The sequence below is a fragment of the Eutrigla gurnardus genome (assembly GCF_963514095.1).
Source record: "Eutrigla gurnardus genome assembly, chromosome: 10".
In the NCBI taxonomy this organism is placed as follows: domain Eukaryota; kingdom Metazoa; phylum Chordata; class Actinopteri; order Perciformes; family Triglidae; genus Eutrigla; species Eutrigla gurnardus.
The window spans coordinates 9762937-9780696 of NC_139924.1; the positions used below are offsets into that span (position 1 = coordinate 9762937).

The 17760-nt window shown below is 41.0% G+C and overlaps 1 protein-coding gene across 2 annotated transcripts; it reads left to right on the forward strand.

Annotated features, from left to right (window-relative positions):
• The first annotated feature begins 1253 nt into the window (after positions 1-1253).
• Positions 1254-15740, forward strand: LOC311019955 (transmembrane protein 255B). Of its 2 annotated transcripts, XM_084019624.1 has the most exons (9): positions 1254-1396; positions 2551-2690; positions 3249-3311; positions 6229-6318; positions 9023-9103; positions 9196-9281; positions 9425-9584; positions 14571-14675; positions 15407-15740. In XM_084019624.1, the coding sequence occupies exons 1-9, from the start codon at positions 1333-1335 to the stop codon at positions 15539-15541; spliced, it is 924 nt and encodes a 307-aa protein (XP_083875750.1). In that variant the 5' UTR covers positions 1254-1332; the 3' UTR covers positions 15542-15740. The 2 variants fall into 2 exon arrangements, with proteins under 2 accessions (XP_083875750.1, XP_083875751.1); XM_084019625.1 differs by lacking the exons at positions 1254-1396; positions 2551-2690 and adding an exon at positions 2715-2927.
• The last annotated feature ends 2020 nt before the right edge of the window (positions 15741-17760 follow it).

The following is a 17760-nucleotide window of genomic DNA, read 5'->3' on the forward strand; positions in this document are numbered from 1 at the left end:
CTGGCTGTTTTGATTGATCACCTTGAGGATTTGGTTGTCACAGATAAAAAGGTTAACATATATATAAATTCAAGTAATCCCTCATCCTGGTGCTACGTGATCATTACTATTCTGTGAAATGCTTGGAATGTAATGTGATGTATAGTGTGAGATAAAAGGTATTGCACCACTCACATGTGGGATGCGGGATGCAACCAGGAGGTTACGCTGGGGAAGCAATGCAGGAAGCAGGAGGCAGCTCACAGAACTCAAGTGAAAAGTGATGCAGTTTATTTTGCAGATGCAAGGTGCAAAAATTATAACTAAAGAAAAAAAAAAACCTCTCCGCAAGCAGACGTATCCAACAATAATAATAAATGAACATCATGCTGTGTTATAGAAGAATCTACAGGTTTACATTTTACTGAGGTCATGAATCAAATGAGAAGTAGGGTCACTGTTTCATAGACTTCTATATAGGCAAGGCAAGGCAAGGCAACTTTATTTGTATAGCACATTTCATACACAAGGCAGACTCAAAGTGCTTCACATCATAAAACAAAGTGAGAAGAAGAAAATAGAAGATATAATCTGACTTCTTTTTGCAACCGAAGAAGTCGCCCCCTGATGGCCATTAGAAAGAATACAAGTTTAAGGCGTTTCAACATTAGAGAGAGGGGCCCAAAATGCATATTTTATTCACCTGGTTTGTGATAATTAAACTGATAATTTCTTTGGAAACATGCACCAATACAATGTAACATCAGCTGACATGACAAGGGCCATTGCTGCTGCTGCTTAGGAACCAGATGTTGAGGCCCTGGAAGCTCTCAACTGTAAGGTCTTTATTCTTTCACTTTAGTGCTAAAATGTTGTATATTTCCACACGACTGTGTTTAAATAAACTACCACACACCATATCGGAGTGAAGCGAGCATGGAATAACATTGCATAGAGAGAGGAACATGTTGTCAATAGGCGTTTCTGCTATTCTTGCTCCCTACACCCCCCCCCCCCCCCCCCCCCCCCCCCGCCCCTTATTTTGTTGGCCATGTAGGTTTCACTCCCACTGATCAACATCTGTTTTGAACGTGCGTTCACATACGCGCATGTTCTCCTTCTCATCCTCCTGCACAGTCAGTCCAATTAGCATAATAGTTTAATATAACAGCAACACTTGTTGCTTCATTACCCTGGATCGTTAAGGAGTGAAGCGCTCGTTTCCGATCGTGCATGAACGCAGCAGAGGCCGCAGCATCACGCACGGACAGCAGGGGATTCACAACGCTTTGAGAGGTTTGTGTAAAAGGCTGAGCTGAAACCTGAACTGGACCCGGACTGAGTGGATCCATCATGACCGCGAGGATCCAGGGAGCGACGGGCCGAGACAAACGGGTGCCAAAGAGCCGAGCGCCAGGTAATTGAATCTCAAGGATAAGAGGCGGAGATGTGGTCAGGTACATGAGATAATGACGGTAATGACAATGGCTGCTGCATATTATATTTAACCTTAATTGCTTAATTACTCATCGTGCCATTTCAGCATTTAAATGTTATTTATTTTAAGTCTTTTGACCGAATAAACTGATAGAGACTTATTTAGTTGATTATAACTGTTTAGGCTGGCACGTGACTGCACGTGAGTTCACCTTCATGAACATAAGTTTTCACTGAAACACCATCACCTCAGAAGTATAAGTAGTTGCAGTTAGCCCCATGGTTACCAGCTGCAACATTAGTGATGTTTCCACATGAATGCATCACTAATCATCTAGTAACATAATATACAGAGTACAGACTGCTTTTACTTTAAGTGTATTTTGTTGCAAATAGGCTGTTATTGATTTACGTAAATGCAGGACTTTTACTTGTAACATTGTGCTATTATCATTTCATAATAATTTGTGTCAAAATTTTCCTGCGTGCCTCTCAATAGCCAGTTGCCTCGGAGTGACGAGGATTAGGTTTTTATTTCAATTTGTAATTTGGTTATAGGAAATCAGAGGGCTCTCTGTGTGTTAAGCCTTAATATAAATGTGTCTTTGATGTTCAATATTGAGGACATGAAATGCACATTATGGTATTTCATATTTTACAGCATTACTTTAATATTTGTGGAATAATATAGTACTAAAATGAGGATCCGTGTACCAGTTTTAGGGTAGACATTGAGGCTTCCTCACTGTCGCTAAAGCTTAGGTGCGCATTTTAAAAACACACGTAGAGATATAGATGCAGTGTTTAAGAAAAGCAAGAAAGAAACGATGTGATTGAAATAGCTTGAGGGTTAAATTTGAGCAACATGATTCATTCCAATGCTTTGCTCCAGGACACCGAGTTGTAAACAGTCATGACATTTGAAGTGAACGAGACGGAGACGGAGGGTTTGGATCTCAGTTTGGACAATTACATTAAGGGAAATTGAATTAAATCAAATTGGGCTTGTTTTACCAACCTCAAAACAACCTCATTAAACTAAAATATGCGGGTAGGAAAGTGTCTGGTTGATGGTCTTTTATCTGTGCGCTGTGCCATATAACAGATTTCTCTTTCTCGCCTCTGTGGTTGCAGAGATGGTGATGAGGGTCAAGAGAGCTCTGTGGCTGATACTGGGCATGCTCAGTCTGTCCCTGCTGCTGGTGGTGCTGGGAGTCTACACAACGACCCGAACAGAGAGCCTCAATGTGACCGGCTACACCTCCGGAGTTATTGTAAGCTCTTTTATCTGTCTCTCCGTGACTCATCATTTATTCGGCGAGGTTCCGCAAGATCACAGATTAGCTTTGAACTTCTAGGCTACCAGTAAAATGAGCTGGGAGTTTAAAAAAAAAACATCAAAACATCCCGCAGCATCTGATATCTATTATGAGAATTCAGCTGCAACCCTTTAGTCTCGCAGCCTGGGCCACAAGTTTTGTATGCTAGTCCTGAGGCGGAAATCATTTCAGGTAGGTTGTGAAACTGATGATTGATAGTTCTGTCAGAATTTGTCTTATAGTAAGTAAATTGTCCTAAATTGTATCCGCCACCGTATGTTTCTGTCTACATCTGTGAGAATATTCAGGCCATGCAACAGTATGTAGCATGAAAGCTACTGTACATTTTTAAACATTGTTCCCAGGAGCCATTTTCATAGCCGTGAAGTACTAATATTTTCTTGAATTCTTCTCTTGGAAGAGAACCAAATCATACCAAAGTGTCAAATTCTCAAGAATGTCTTTATTTTTGCATTAACACTTGCTGTGGTCATGACATAATGTTCTTTGCAGCTTACACTTGGATCCTTCCTGGGGCTTCTGGGTCTTCTCCTGGAGGAAAACCGCAAACAGCTGGTATACTCTCCTGCACAGTCGATACCTGCATCCGTCATAATTCTTCCTCATGTTTTCACTGTGCACACCCAGCCCGACCTGCCCTAAAGAAAGTGTGTGTTGGCCGCATGCCTCTATCAACTATTGAGGACTCTGAGGTTGTGTCCTCCATATTTTTATTTAGTCAATTCAGAATAAAGCGAATGGGCCTCAGAACCCTGCATTAGGTGGATTTAAAACACACATTTTACACTTTAAAACACACAAACACACACCCCTGGGTTCCCACAGGTCAATAGAACTCCAATACTCTGACACTGTGTTATTTTCTGCCTGGTGTGGCAGAAGGGTGAGGGACGGGTTGAAACAAACGTAATTAGTGGTGCCACAGGCAAAGAGAATAAGATACAGTGAGTAGAAGGAGATGCTAAGCACATTGATACATCCATTGTGGATCAAACGGGCTCAGGGCCCATGTTGGAGATAGACTCCTGTATTTCACAATGCCTTAATTTGTAGATGTGGCTTGTCCTAACTCCTGAATCTGGAAGGATTTAAATACTTGGCCTCCCTCCTCTAACGTGGACCTGCATCAATTTGAATTTTTTTTTTTTTTTTTTGGCCGGACATTTTTGACCTCAGTATTTGGAGTACGAAGGTTAAAATGGTGACCAACGGCATTGCAACACATGGCAGACATCTTGTGGCCTCCCACTTTTAAATTACATCAATAAGGAGGAGGCAGTTCTCCTTTTCTTATTCTCATTTTAAATGTCAGCATGTAAAAGTATAACTAAGTAAGCAGAGAAACTGGCGTGGATGCTGATTCTTTGCCTGGGACATCTTTAGCACAAAGAACAAAGCCATCAAGGTCAGATTTTCTTTAAACTTTAACGGGGCTGTTGTTTTAACACGAGCTAGCCTGAAACATTCCTACATTCCTAGTTGTTTCTCAAATCCAAAACAGTGAGTAGGTTATTTGTGCTTTGCGTTAGCATAACTACTAACATGCTGCTTGTAAACCACTGCAGTAGAATTTAATGGGAAACCAGTGCTTGATGCTAATCTACTGTGTTTTCCTTCAACACATATTCTTCTCATTAAAGCTACAATGAGGAACTTTAACTGTGTTATTTTGGCGGTTCCTGAGGATAACTTTTACTGCGAGATCCTGCTTCTCCCTTCCCTCCCTTCATTCCAGAGGGCTCAACAATTCAGCAGTGTGGGGTCGGCTCCCAGCGGGGGTCAGCAGAGCAGCGAGGTGAAGTTCTGCTTTTGTCCAGAGGAGGAGCTGCTGCTCCCTGGCACAGAGGGAGCTCCGCCCCGACTGCAAGATGAGGGCAGCAGAGAAGCCGGATCGGGGTCTGTCTCCGGCGGGCTTGTTGCTGTTAATCCGATTTCACAGGGAATCAGACCCGATGACAAGCATTAAGATCGAGACCGTTTCATAACCAGTTAAAAGTTCCTCACAGTAACTTTGTAATGCAGCTCAGGATTTTTTTCTTTTCTCGAGTCGGTGCCCATTTATCAAAGTGAAGATTATTTAGACAGGTACTGTAATAGAAGTACATTAGCTAATAATAGCAAGTTACTAAATCCTTTTACAGCGTGTGCACTGGAAATTAGGTCATTTGATTTGTTTAACAAGTCAGCCCTGCGATAGACTGGCGTCCTGTCCAGGGTGTACCCTGCCTTCGCCCAATGACAGCTGGGATCGGCTCCACCCTGAATACAGGATAAGCGGTAGAAAATGGATGGATGGATTTGTTTAACAATGTTGCTCAATTAATGGAATGTGTCTGCTGTAATCGTGTTATTCATAAACCGTTGTCTTTCCATAAACTGTCCAAAGGTTAATTAGCTCTTCCTCCACATATATCATGTGGGGTCAAATATTTCTGGATCTGATGTGTATCTGTGTAGTGGTAAATAAATCTGCTTTGATTCCACGTTGCAAGACAGTAAAACATTCCAAGTCCATGTAACCTATTATAATGTTAAAAACATCAGATCATTCTGTTCACGGTGGACATAAGTGAATTCATTGACAGGATTCTGCCTCGGATAGAGCTGGTTGGAGTTGCAATCATGTTTTTATCCGTGTCATAAGTGTGATAAGAAGTTAAAATATCAGGAGATGGCAGGAACCTGTTTCAGTTTGACAGTGGAATTGAAACTGTTTTCGTAATCAGCTAATTCCACCAATGCTATTTTTCCAGGATGTGGTAAATTGAGATAGTGTATCTTACCTTCACTCTTTAGACTCTCAGCACTGCAGTCAGTCACAGAGCGCTCATACAATTATCTTGGTTTGTTTGCTCTCACGAGCAGGAATAACATTATGATTGGGAAGAGTCAGAGTTTAAACAAACAGGGCTATCATATTTCTGTTCGGAGACTGATAACAGGCCTTCTGCAGCCTGTAGACTACTGTGAACCCGCAGTTCCTATGATGGAAAAAAAGTGTAACAGTTAAACAAACATATACTCACATAATACAAGGGTATAAAAGTTGACATTTATTAAACATTGTTGTTTTCATAATATCGTAATTGAAAACAGTTCTCATTATCAGCTTCACCAAGGAGGTTATGTATGTGGTTTGGTTAATTTGTCAGGATTATGGACATTTTTATGAAACTTGGTGGAAAAGTTTTGCGAAGGAAAACCAAATTAAAATTTGGAGGATACCCACATTCTTTTTCACAATCAATAAACTTAAGACCTTTTACATTAAAAGCAATATTCTCTTCAGTTAAAGGGTTAATCACTTCTGCAAAGAAACCAAATAGCTTCACACCTTTTAACTGTTGGATAGGGGAAAAAAGAAACTTCTCTCTCAGCTACGATCTGCATTCTTGTCAAACTGCGATCACACAACACAAGTCATTTGTTGTTTTGTGGAAGGTCTCTGATTTGTTCTTTGTTCCTCCTGCAGCTGACGGCTGCGATCGCATTCCTCAGCTTCGGGATCATCAGCTCCTTTCTGTGCCTCATGATAGACGGCGTCTGCATTGTCTTTAACATGGTGAGCTAGCACGCACCCCCGTCTGTACACCGTTAACACCAGATACCACTGTGCTGGGCGATAAAACAAAGAGCGGTAACAGGATGCCCCCGAGCCTTAACAAACCACTGTGCAGGGCCGCTGTGAGCCTTTTTGGGCCCTGCGGGGGTTCCTACGTCACTCTGTTGCCAATATTGGGTAACCCTTTATATTAAGGTACACATATTAGCCATTAACTAGCAGCTAATGAGCATTCATATTAGTAGTATATTGGCTGTTAATTAGTCATTATAAAGCACTTATTAATTCCTTATTCCGATGACCTTGTTCTACAACTAATAAGCCATCAACTAAGAGTTTTCCCTCAATAATCTCCTAACTACTGCTTATTGATAGCAGGTAATGCAGTTTTAGTACATGCATTACAACCTTAATAGGCTTTGCTTTGTATGGGCCTTATAGGGTGGTAGTACCACAAGAATAGTCATTCTCCCTTAATAATGCTTCATAAATACGGTCTATTCTTACCAAAACACAAGGTGTTAATTTGGGCCAAATAACTCTCAATTATGTCTTTATAACTGAGAATATGTTCCCCATTCTAAAGTGACATCGTGCTTGTTGCCAATTCACAAGTAGTTGACTTTTACTAACCCCGTAGATGATATGATGAAAGACATTGTGGTCTATTGAGATGCACAGTTTCTATTCAGATTCAGTGGTAGATGAACCAAATAAATATTTCAATGACAATTTAGGAGTCCTTAGGACCCCACTGTAAAAGGCAACCATCATAGCAAAATAATTTATTTAGCATTTATAATGTTGAGTTGTATGGCTTCTAGTCTTCTAGTCCTTTCATTTCAAATTGTTATTATTGTGAAGCACTTTGTAACTGTGTTTTGAAAAATGCTACATAAACAAATTCTACCAATATTTAGACCACTTCCTATACACAAACTCACTCTTAAACATTGGATATTATAGGATAAATCCAGTACAACGAGAGCATTCAAAGAATACATCTTGGCCTGGGTTTGACTTTTATGACCACTCACCTTTACACAAAGTGGCTCCGTGTTTGCAGTCGAACTTGAAAATTCTCAAACATGGAGCCACTTCGGATGGACCTGGAGACTGATTTCCCATTGTGACATGAATCTCGGCATATCCTGATGACTAAATACAGAGGTTAATGGAAGTAATAAACAGCTATAAACGTAGTGAGTTCACTAAATAAAAATGTCATATATCATCATATCATTAAATGACATGCAGAGAGGGAGAAAGATTTTTAGAGACCACAATTCGTTTAGTCCTAAAAAAAATCCCTCCCCCAATGAAACTGCATTTCTATGACTATTGATGTTATCTGACAAAAACAGTCTACATCAGTAACGTGTAACGTCAGTCTCTTCCACAAACAAGCAGATGTGTGTGATTTGAACGAGGCAAAGTCCTAAGGTTAAAGTTAGTTGTTCTAAGGTTAGCTTATAGGTTTGGGCCGGTTTAAACATTTTCAAACCGGTCTGATACAAAGCCAAAGACTAGACCGAACCAGTGACACTGACCTTTTCCACTAGAAAACAACAAGCATACTCAGCCCAAAAAATGTATGCAATATACATTTCTGCGTTTTTGTACTGCATTTATTAAAACTAATAAAATAAGACTAATTAACAGCCAATATACTACTAATATGTATTCTAATTAGCTGCTAGTTAATGGCTAATATGTGTACCATAATATAAAGTTTTACCCAATATTGTTCCCACAACTTGAAGCTCAGTTTGTGTAACATCTTTTCGATTTGAGCCTGAGAAAAACAAAGTGGATTGGCTCGGAGAGGCGCTGTCAGATTGGATGTCCAGCCACCTTTGGCTCGGTGCAATGATATAGTGACTGAATGTGATTGATGGTGCAGTAATGGAGAGCAAGCTGCCTCCCTGAAGAACATTTAACAGATTAAAAGTCAAAGCTGCATTCCTGTGTCTGACCTCTTAAATAACAACAGACAAATCTAATTCGGATCCGCTCAGTCTGTGAAAAAAACACCTCCCTGCTGAGACAGAAATAACCACCTTTATAGGTTCTAGCTTCGTATTTAGCACGCAGAGTCTTATCAAGCATCTCATCTCACTCCCAGCAAGAACGAGTATTTCGCAAAAAAGTATTGTACTGTGTGTACTTGGCTTGGATACAATTGGAAGAGCTTGTTTTTTGAGATTCTTCGCCTTTATTTGCCAAAACGACAGAGTAGAAATGAGGGAATAAAGCCCAGCATGCTGCGATTAAACTGCATGCACTGCAACCGAGGAACTAACCATCATGTGAAATGAATGGCTGTAATTAATGTCATCGTGCTTTAATGTGTTGAAGGTCACTTTTTGAAGATAACAAGCACGACATGTTATCATTCTTCAGCTAATTTGAAACCAGATATTTGAAATGCTGTCAATAAACCAAACCAATAAAAGCCACCCTTTTTTACCAGAGAAAACATTTCCAATGCATTTCAAAAGAAACATTATTTTACCAATTTAAAAGAGCCATAAACAAATTTTGTGCTGAAGGTCGACTGAGTGAGTTTTGGAAAATGATCACAAAACAGACTCCAAACTCAACAGTTTTTTTTAACATCTTGTTTTCATCCTCAGTAAAGATGGATGGGTGTTGCCTTGAATTCCTGTCGATGATAATCTCTTTATATATTAACTTTTGCTAGGACATGCGTCCACTGAAAGCAAAGCGATGCCAGTATTACAGCAGCGGCAGCGGCTACGTCTATGAGAACTTCTACACCTCCGTGAGTTAACATGACTCAGGAAACGGCGGCCGTGTCTCGTGTGTTTGCAGGTGAACGCCGACACATTTTGAACTCGCGTTTTCCTTTTTCAGGTGTCGTGCTGGAGTCCAAAGGAGTCTTGTAGCATGACGGTTCGAAGTGGGACCTGCTACTGCTGCGACCTCTACGACTGTGCCAAGTACGACAATTACATTATCTCTGTATACTCTAACTAATTACCATTTTGAGAATTTTCACCAAAATCACAGGCTTTTTCTTATCTTTTAATATTCATGTCTGACATATTATTCCTAATAAACAGAGCTTTTGTTTGTTCTACAGTGGAGGCTACCTCAGCAACTACTATGAGTTTATTGGAGTACAAAGCTGCGAGGAAGTCTTCACTCTCTACGTTTTAATTTGGACGCTCGCCAGCCTGAACCTCGTGGCCTTCTTCACTGGCATCTTCACTACAGCGGTGCTGGGCAGCATCAAGGACCTGGTAAGACGCACACACACACTTAAAAGAGGCCCATATTGTGTAGACGTGTTACATTTAAGACCAATTGACAGCAAATTACTCTGCAAAAGGCTTGACATGAGGCAGAAGAGCTCCAACACAAGCTTGAAGTATCTGATTCTGTGGCTGTTCACATACTTTTGTCACAATATATATTTCACTTTAGTTTGGCACATCATTTTCCTTGTGCCCCCCTCGCTCTCACATTGCAACCTGCAGAAAAACCTCTCTTCTATCTCCATGCTGTAAGAGGCGCCAAAGACAAATGTTGACAAAGTGGGTGATTAAAAGTGACAAAGTGGAAAAACCCTGATAGGGCAGGGGTAACCAGGAGTGTCAGGATACACGCCTCAGTTGGATTTATCAGTGAGGTTCATCACAAGCATTCCTTCATGTCTCTTCCTCCAGCTTCTTTAAATCATCAGAGACACGAAGGGCTCACTACACTGCTATTCAATTAGTTTGGAAGAGGGCCGGTTGATGGATCACGTAAATAGCTACAGATACTGTAAAACACTACAATGTCATATGAGTGCATATATTGTCTTCATTTTATCAAGTAAAATATAAGTTATATGTTTACTCAAATTGCAACAGCTTAACAGTTCATTAAAAATACAGGTAGAAATAGGTTCCACAGCTTATCAAAAACAATCCTTATTTAATGAACATAGGTTGCCTCTAAGTGTTAACTAAGGGCGCACTCACACCGGGGCCATCCGTACCATGCCTCGGCACGATCACATCGTAATACGACACACGCATGGCTTGATGTCGTTTTCAAAAAGCGCCGTCTCAAGTCGAGAACAACACAGAGAACATGACTGAAACTTTACTGACAATTCCGTCTGCACATCATTGCACATATTGCGAGTAAACGGAGCGGAACCAGACTGGTTCTTTTATCATCAAAATGCCGCTGTCTGTCTCCGTCCAAAAATCTGCTGTCTGCTCGCAGTCGCTGGCTCACGCTCACATGCACTCACATGCACTCACATGCACTCACATGCACTCACATGCGCTCACATGTGCTGATGCAGGCTGTACCCAACTCTTGACATACTCTCAAGATGCATTCAGAGTGTTTACTATGTGTGTTCTGTGTTGTTCTCTCTTGGGTTGACTTTGAGACGGCGCTCCTTGAAAACAACATTAAGTCATGCGTGTGTTGTTTTAGGACGTGATCACGTATGTACAAGGCCTGTTTGGGCTGGAGCAGTCTGAGTTCAAGCCAGCTGGGGACCCCCTGTGGGGTCAACGGCCGAGGCACGGTACGGATCAAATTGCCCTGGTGTGATCCAGTGAGCCAAGTCAAATACACACCCACCAGGCTAAACCCCAAAGACTCCAAATGTACTCGGATACATATGCTTTGCATGTTCGTCATACTACTGAGGTTTGCAAGGACATTACAGCATTTATCGAAAACAATCAAAAACTAGTGACAACAAAATCCTGGTTAGAGCTCTTAGATATTGTAGCGTCCCTCAAATAACGGCTACGAGAGTTTAGTTGGGGTTCTCCGTTCTTTATTTATCTTTGAACACAGGCTCCTGTGGGCCGTAGCCAACGCCAAAATAACAAAGTTAGCACTCCTAAACTCTCCTCTCATCCGCCAGCCTCTCTCTCCAACACGCTCCCTATCATCGCAGACTGACTGACAGGCGTCACAGTCTCCGAACAGGTTCACTGACATCAAGGAAACTTAGCAACTGCATCAACATCAACATTACAGCTTGGAATAGCAACATATAACAGTTCCATAACCTGCAGTATGTTACAATATGTTGTGTTTCATGTCAAATAATCAATAATGACAGTTTGGGGGAAATGACATCTTGTAGTACTGCTCGCTGCTCCCTCCGCATAATTTTTGGACTATGTTGAAGGCCAAACGGCATATGAATCAATAATAGAAAAGATCAGATATCTACGGCCCTGGTTGATTCGTCCGGCCAAGAAGGTTCATCAAATCACCCAGAGCGGCTTCATCAGCCCCACCGACAGGTCTGACCTGGGATTTGGATTGAAAACTGCCTCCACCAAACCTCATACATAACACCAGAAATTCGACATGGCTGTGGTTTATGAAAAGATTTCGCTGATCTGGCCTGAGAGATCCTGAACGCTGCAGGGGATGAACAGACCACAGGTTGACGTTCTATATGTCATCCATCAATGCATGCTTTCATTTCATTCATTCAAGTATTTTTTCTGTAAATATCAGTATTTCCAATGCAATCAAAAGCTGATCGTTTCCTTAGTAGGAATGTATTTAGATTTTCCTCCTCATGTCTCAAATCTCAAATCTTCAGTACGTCATTGATCGCTCAGTATCTCTCCCACATTCCAAATCCTATATTTTTATTGGATACAGTGTTTTCATATTGGGTGTTTCAGATGTGAAATTATGCCGACATGCTGTTTCCTCGCTGTCTCTTTTTTTCCGTTGCTGGCTTCTTTGAGCTTGTGCCAACGTTGCTGGGTGAAGCTCGCTGAACGAGCACAAGAACGATAAAAAGTCAGGTGTTGTAGAACGAATGAGCGAAGATTCAGCAACTGTTCAGAAAGTTTTCTTATTTAAAAAAATAAAAGACAAGAAAGCCATCAGGTGCATGGGATTGTGGGTGTTTTAGGAGCGTGGGCGATGCACGCCTGCATCCTTCAACGGGATCGAATGACGTAGCATCCTTGAATTTCAGTCTTTGAAGGTTCCTTCATTAACTTTGAGGGACATCCACACTTAATAACATTTTCAAGCACGAAAGGTGAAGATTCTTCTGTGTAAGATTTAATATCACAGTTCCAGATCTCTAGGAATCAAGATCTGCAAATCAGGCAAACTGATGCCTGGAATTATTCATCCTATATTTGCTATTATACCTATGAGATGGTTAGATTTATTGACATTGACACAGTTACAGGTTGCAGATGTTTCATATGTTTTCTCTGTCTGGGTGCAATAGATTACATAAAAGATAGTGAAATGTTGAAATGTATAGATTTGCAGCTCCCAACATTTTTGGATTGAACAGATGGACCACCCATTAGATTAGAACAACACTGTGGCCCAAATGCATCAAAGGGGTTTGAAAGGAAGAATGCGTGCTGCATCATAAAGTGACCCTGTCACTGGCCGTGTGCACCACCGAGTGATAAATGTGCCTGTTAGAATGTGAAAAACGGATGAAGCAAACGCCCTTCGTTTGAGTTATTGAGACGTTATGAGATTTTTCATTTGTTTATCACTCGTCAGGATGGGCTCATGTTCTTCTGCTGCTGTAGTCATAAAAGAAATTACACCGTCCCTCCATTTGCAATGTAGAATACCAGAAACACACGCATACTCCAATCTTCAAGCCCATAACAGCTATAATAACGATAGTGTGCATAGTATCAATATTACGGAATAAAAAGTTGAAGGCACACCTGGATCCTTGCTACCACTCCTGGGTTTGATATTAATAATGAATCTTGCTCATTTTGCAGCACCTGCTCCTTCAATAGGATACTCTTTATAGATACTTTTGGTTTGGTTCATATCAACGACACTTGTAGTGGGTGTCAGTAGGCGGGACAGTGTAGTATCTGGTCAGTTGAACAACAACACATTCTAGTTGGGATTTAATTATACCGAGATGTTGCATGAGTTGTAAGGAATGTTTAGGTTTAGGAGGAAGATAAGACGAGGTCTAGTTGTAAATTAAGCTTAGCTGTCTGATGAGGCCCTGAGGCATAAATTAGTGATGTCTCTCTTTGTGTGTGCGTTACACACCAGCTATAGGAAGTAAAGCCCATATAAGGGAGTAACTAAGTATCATTTTGCACGGTTTCGGACTCAGGCTTAATATCTGTTTGAATAAAGATAATTCTCATTCCACCTGCCTGACTCCGAAGATTCATTTATCACCAATCTACACATCGACATCTTTGGGGAGTTTGCTTAAGAAACTACAACAGGAAGGCAGCATTACATGCAGCGTGATTTTTTTTTATCTGCTTAATTATTATTTACAGTAACGTTTCAGCTTGTTTTAAATGATCAACCAAAAGGTTGTATGAAGCTTGTTTGGATCAGCCTAGAGCAGCTTCATGGCATGATGAGGGGTCGTGCAATATGTAGCTTGTTCTTATCACTGGTTGTGTTACTTCGTGGTCACAAACTATGAATGAAGGAGGTAAGGACCCAAATGCAGTTAAAAAAAAAGGTGTATTTAAATGATAAGCTAACAAAAAACAAAGTCCAAAACCTAAGGGGGGCCACAAGGGCAAAAACACAATCAAGAAAACAAAGAACAAGATCATCCAAACCATAGACAAAACTCACAAACAATAATCCAGACAAAGACCAGGACATAGGCAGGACAGATCAGGTGGTGGACACACATCGGGGATAAAACAACCAAGCAAAGACAGAAAGGAAACACTACTAAATACACAAGGGTTGATGAGGTTCGAAGACAGACAGGTGTGGAAACACAAGGGCAGGCTATGGGGATTGGGGAGAAGAGACGCAAGGCTGACGAGACAATGAGACACAGCTGGGAGACAGAAAAGGATGGAAACCAAGACAGGAAGCAAAGCACATGACAACACAAGACAGAAGGACTACAAAATAAACCCGGAGACCAAAGCAACAAAAACCCACAGTCATGACAATTTGAGTCCAAGACCTGGTTCCAGACGGGGACAATAAAGTATATTGTGGCCTATTGTATGACTGAACTGATTTTGCAGATTACAGTCGTCCCTGATCTGTTTTCAGTTATTCCAAATTATAGGATCACAGTAGAATGTTTTCGAGTTGGCGTGACGTCCATCTGGGTGCAGACTTACCATGATCATGGCCAAAACGATGCTGTAACCAGAGACTGCTCCTAGCTCTTAATCATCTATATCATTTCATCTATAATGGCCTTTTACATCTGTGTGTGTGTGTGTGTTGTGTGTGTGTTTTGTGTATGTCAGAGGAGTAGCAGCCCTGGGACCGAGCCCTCTCAGAGTACAGCCTCTTCTCCGACAGCTCCTCTGCTGATGGACGCCGACAGGCACACAGTTCAACAGCTCCACCCAGTCAGTATGCGGTCCACACACACACACACACACATATGTATGTGTGTGGTCTAGTTTGTCTACACTTTTGAACTTTGTCTGCGTCTTCATTTCTGAAAGTGACACTAACCACCTCATAGTCATGCAAAGGGCTCAAACTGCCTCATCTCCACCCGACATCCATTCTTTATCGTGATCTCATTCAAAACATAGAATAGTGGATTGCATTGTGAAATGCTGGATGAGCAGGACTACGTGTTAGCCTGCAGGACCATGGGCAAGACACATCCACAGTTTAACGTTTAATGTGCCGTGGAGACAACAAGCAAACAATGCAGGCGGCAACATTAAAGTTATTACTCTCAACATTTTCATAAAATCAAACCTTATTTTTGATGCCAAATATTGATAATGTTTAAACAATAAGTATACCAATAGTTTTGTTTTTTTAATTCTCTTTATTAGGAAGGAAGAGGAATTACCAGGTTAATTATTTTTTATTTAGGATAGTTGTGCAGTTTCTTTTTTTTTTGTTCTTCTTTCAATAATGAGACAATCACTACATCGTCCTCCCTGCTGGATGACTCCATTTATTTTCAACAATCCCGATCGGGTCCAAGTGGACTTCAGGACCAGTTTGCAGGACTACCGGGACCAGACATCTCCGCGATCCACCACAATCACAAATTGCATTGTTTAGTTCACTCAAAAGATGTCTGATTTGTTTCTTTTGTCCTTCCCTGCTCATCCAGGGAGCCAGGATGTATTTCCCTTCAGCAGAAGGGACAGCTGCCTCCCAGAGTTTTCCTTCATCATCGACTCCTCACACCGAGGCCAACGCTCCTCCCTTCGCCCCGCTGACCGGCCTGCATGGCAACCCTGCATGAGCCTCGGCATTTCACCGAAGATTACCAGAAAACAAACGCAGAAAGAACAGAAAGGGATAAACAGATATTTTCATCATTAATAGTGATGTCGTGGAGGACTGGAGGAATAGGCACACATAAAAGAAAGATTATGTTGGTCCGAATATTATGCAGAAATGCAGATTTTGTTTTCAAAAAGTCCACAGGCAGATGTTTCAAATTGTATATGCAAAGAATCACACATTTTACCATATTTTGATCAAAAACATAAAAATATTGAGTTGTAAAATGTGTGTACATGAATTTTTTTGTGATATGAATATGTCTACTCAAACTCACAACACCACACGTTTAAACAACTTGTTTTTTGGCAAAGATCATTGAAAGGCTTATCGTTTGCGTCCCAGATTTCCACCACACCACAGCAACGAGACTGCATTTATGTTTTAAATGAAATTTTAACAGTGAAAAAAAAAAATCAGTGTTCATATTAATGGATCTCAGTGCTGCATTTGACATTGATCACAACATGCTGTTCGGCAGACTGGAGAAGTGGGCGGGACTTTGTGGTACTGTGCTTATTTGATTCAAATAGATCAGGACTACTTTGTCTCATTTGGTAATTATGAATCTGAGCTAACAAAGAATATATGCAGGGTTCCTCAAAGCTCCATTCTGGGGCAATATCTACATGCTCCCAGCTCAGATTATTACATCTCTTACCATACCTATGATGAACACAACTCTACATTACAGTCACCACATGACTGCAGTCCCTTAGGTTCACTGAGCCAGAATTTCTTCCAGCTCAATGCGGAAAAGACAGAAGTCGTTGTTTTTGGTCCCAAAGATGCAAGGTTGGAGGTCAATGCCCAACTATAAAACTAAAAACTACAGACCAAGTCAACAATCTTGGTAAAGCGATAATACACAATTCATGCAGGACTGCACAGCATTGTTATCACTTGACCTGGGCCCCATATTGAGATGATGTCAACCACTGCAGGACAGATGTTTTTCTAAAATCTGGCTGTGAAGGAAGCAGGGAAGGCTGTCATGACAGTACTGCGCCTGATCAAAACTGCTTCAATCAAACTGCACATGTGGATTAAGTGCAGTCCACCTGTCACCACAACACATTCTGCTTTGTTCAAGTTATTTTTGAATTCAAATAAACTATATCTCTCAGCAATGGTAACATACAAACAAACATACTCTTTGTCCCATATTTGGTTTGTCTTGATCTGGTCATCCCACTGCAGATTCTTGGTCTTGTTTCATTATTTGAGGCTGGAAATAAGCTCAGCAATATGTAGACAGCTGCAGCAAACACACAACATATTCCGCACATCCCAGACAGGTTTTTTCTTTCTTTCTTTTTTTGGTCTCTTCTTGTCTTCACAAAATAAAATGAGTTGCTGATGTTGGTGGTTTTCTGACTTGCTGAGATTACATTAACTCAAAGCCTTTTCCTTTATATCTCCAACTGATCGGGACAACAAGTGGTCCGCAGGACAGATTGTGAGGTTTGTTGATGTAGGAGATGGTCATAAACTCTTGACAGCACAGCATGTTCAGAATGGTGGGATCCCTACATAAGGATTGACTTATATACATTGGAGTGTTGTGGATTGAAGGGATTAAACCTAGTGCACAGATGAAAACCTTATTGAGTCTTGAAACGTAATTGATTTAATTGTATATTTTGTTCTCCTCCTCTTGCATTCTTAAAAATGTTGCTTGATTTTATGCCTAAAGCGATGACTTTCAGTCTCTTCTCCGTTTAAAAAAAAAGGTCCTGATTTGAGGTCTCACCAAAACTGGGATTACACTGGGATTCTTTCTTCCTGTGGCATTCCCAGGTAAATATGCTTTTTGATTTTCTTAACCAGGGTTTGACAAGAAGAAGATCCATTCCTGTATTGCTAGCTCCCAGTTAGCTTAGCTTAGCATAAAGATTGGAAAGGGGGGGACACAGCTAGCCAGGGAGGACAGTTTTGAAAGTCTCGGTTACAGGACAATATTCCAGCATAGGTCGAAACCACAGCATGAGTTGTCTTCATGTTACAAGAGTACAAAGCTTCGTCTGTGATAGAAAACAGATGCTCTAAATGTCCAGTACAAGTTTAATGCAGAATATACATATGGTACTGAAGCATGCTGCTTTTTGGGTCCCTGAAGCATGTCGTCCTTCCTTCATCCTGTACTGTGTACCGATGCATGTGCTTCTACTACTTGTT

Bases quoted from the DNA above. Each gene is read 5' to 3' on its own strand.
- LOC311019955 (XM_084019624.1), top strand. From the start codon at position 1,333: ATGACCGCGAGGATCCAGGGAGCGACGGGCCGAGACAAACGGGTGCCA. The intron at 6,319-9,022 runs GTGAGCTAGCAC...AACTTTTGCTAG, and splicing joins TCTGCATTGTCTTTAACATG to GACATGCGTCCACTGAAAGC. The intron at 14,676-15,406 runs GTCAGTATGCGG...CTGCTCATCCAG, and splicing joins CAGTTCAACAGCTCCACCCA to GGAGCCAGGATGTATTTCCC.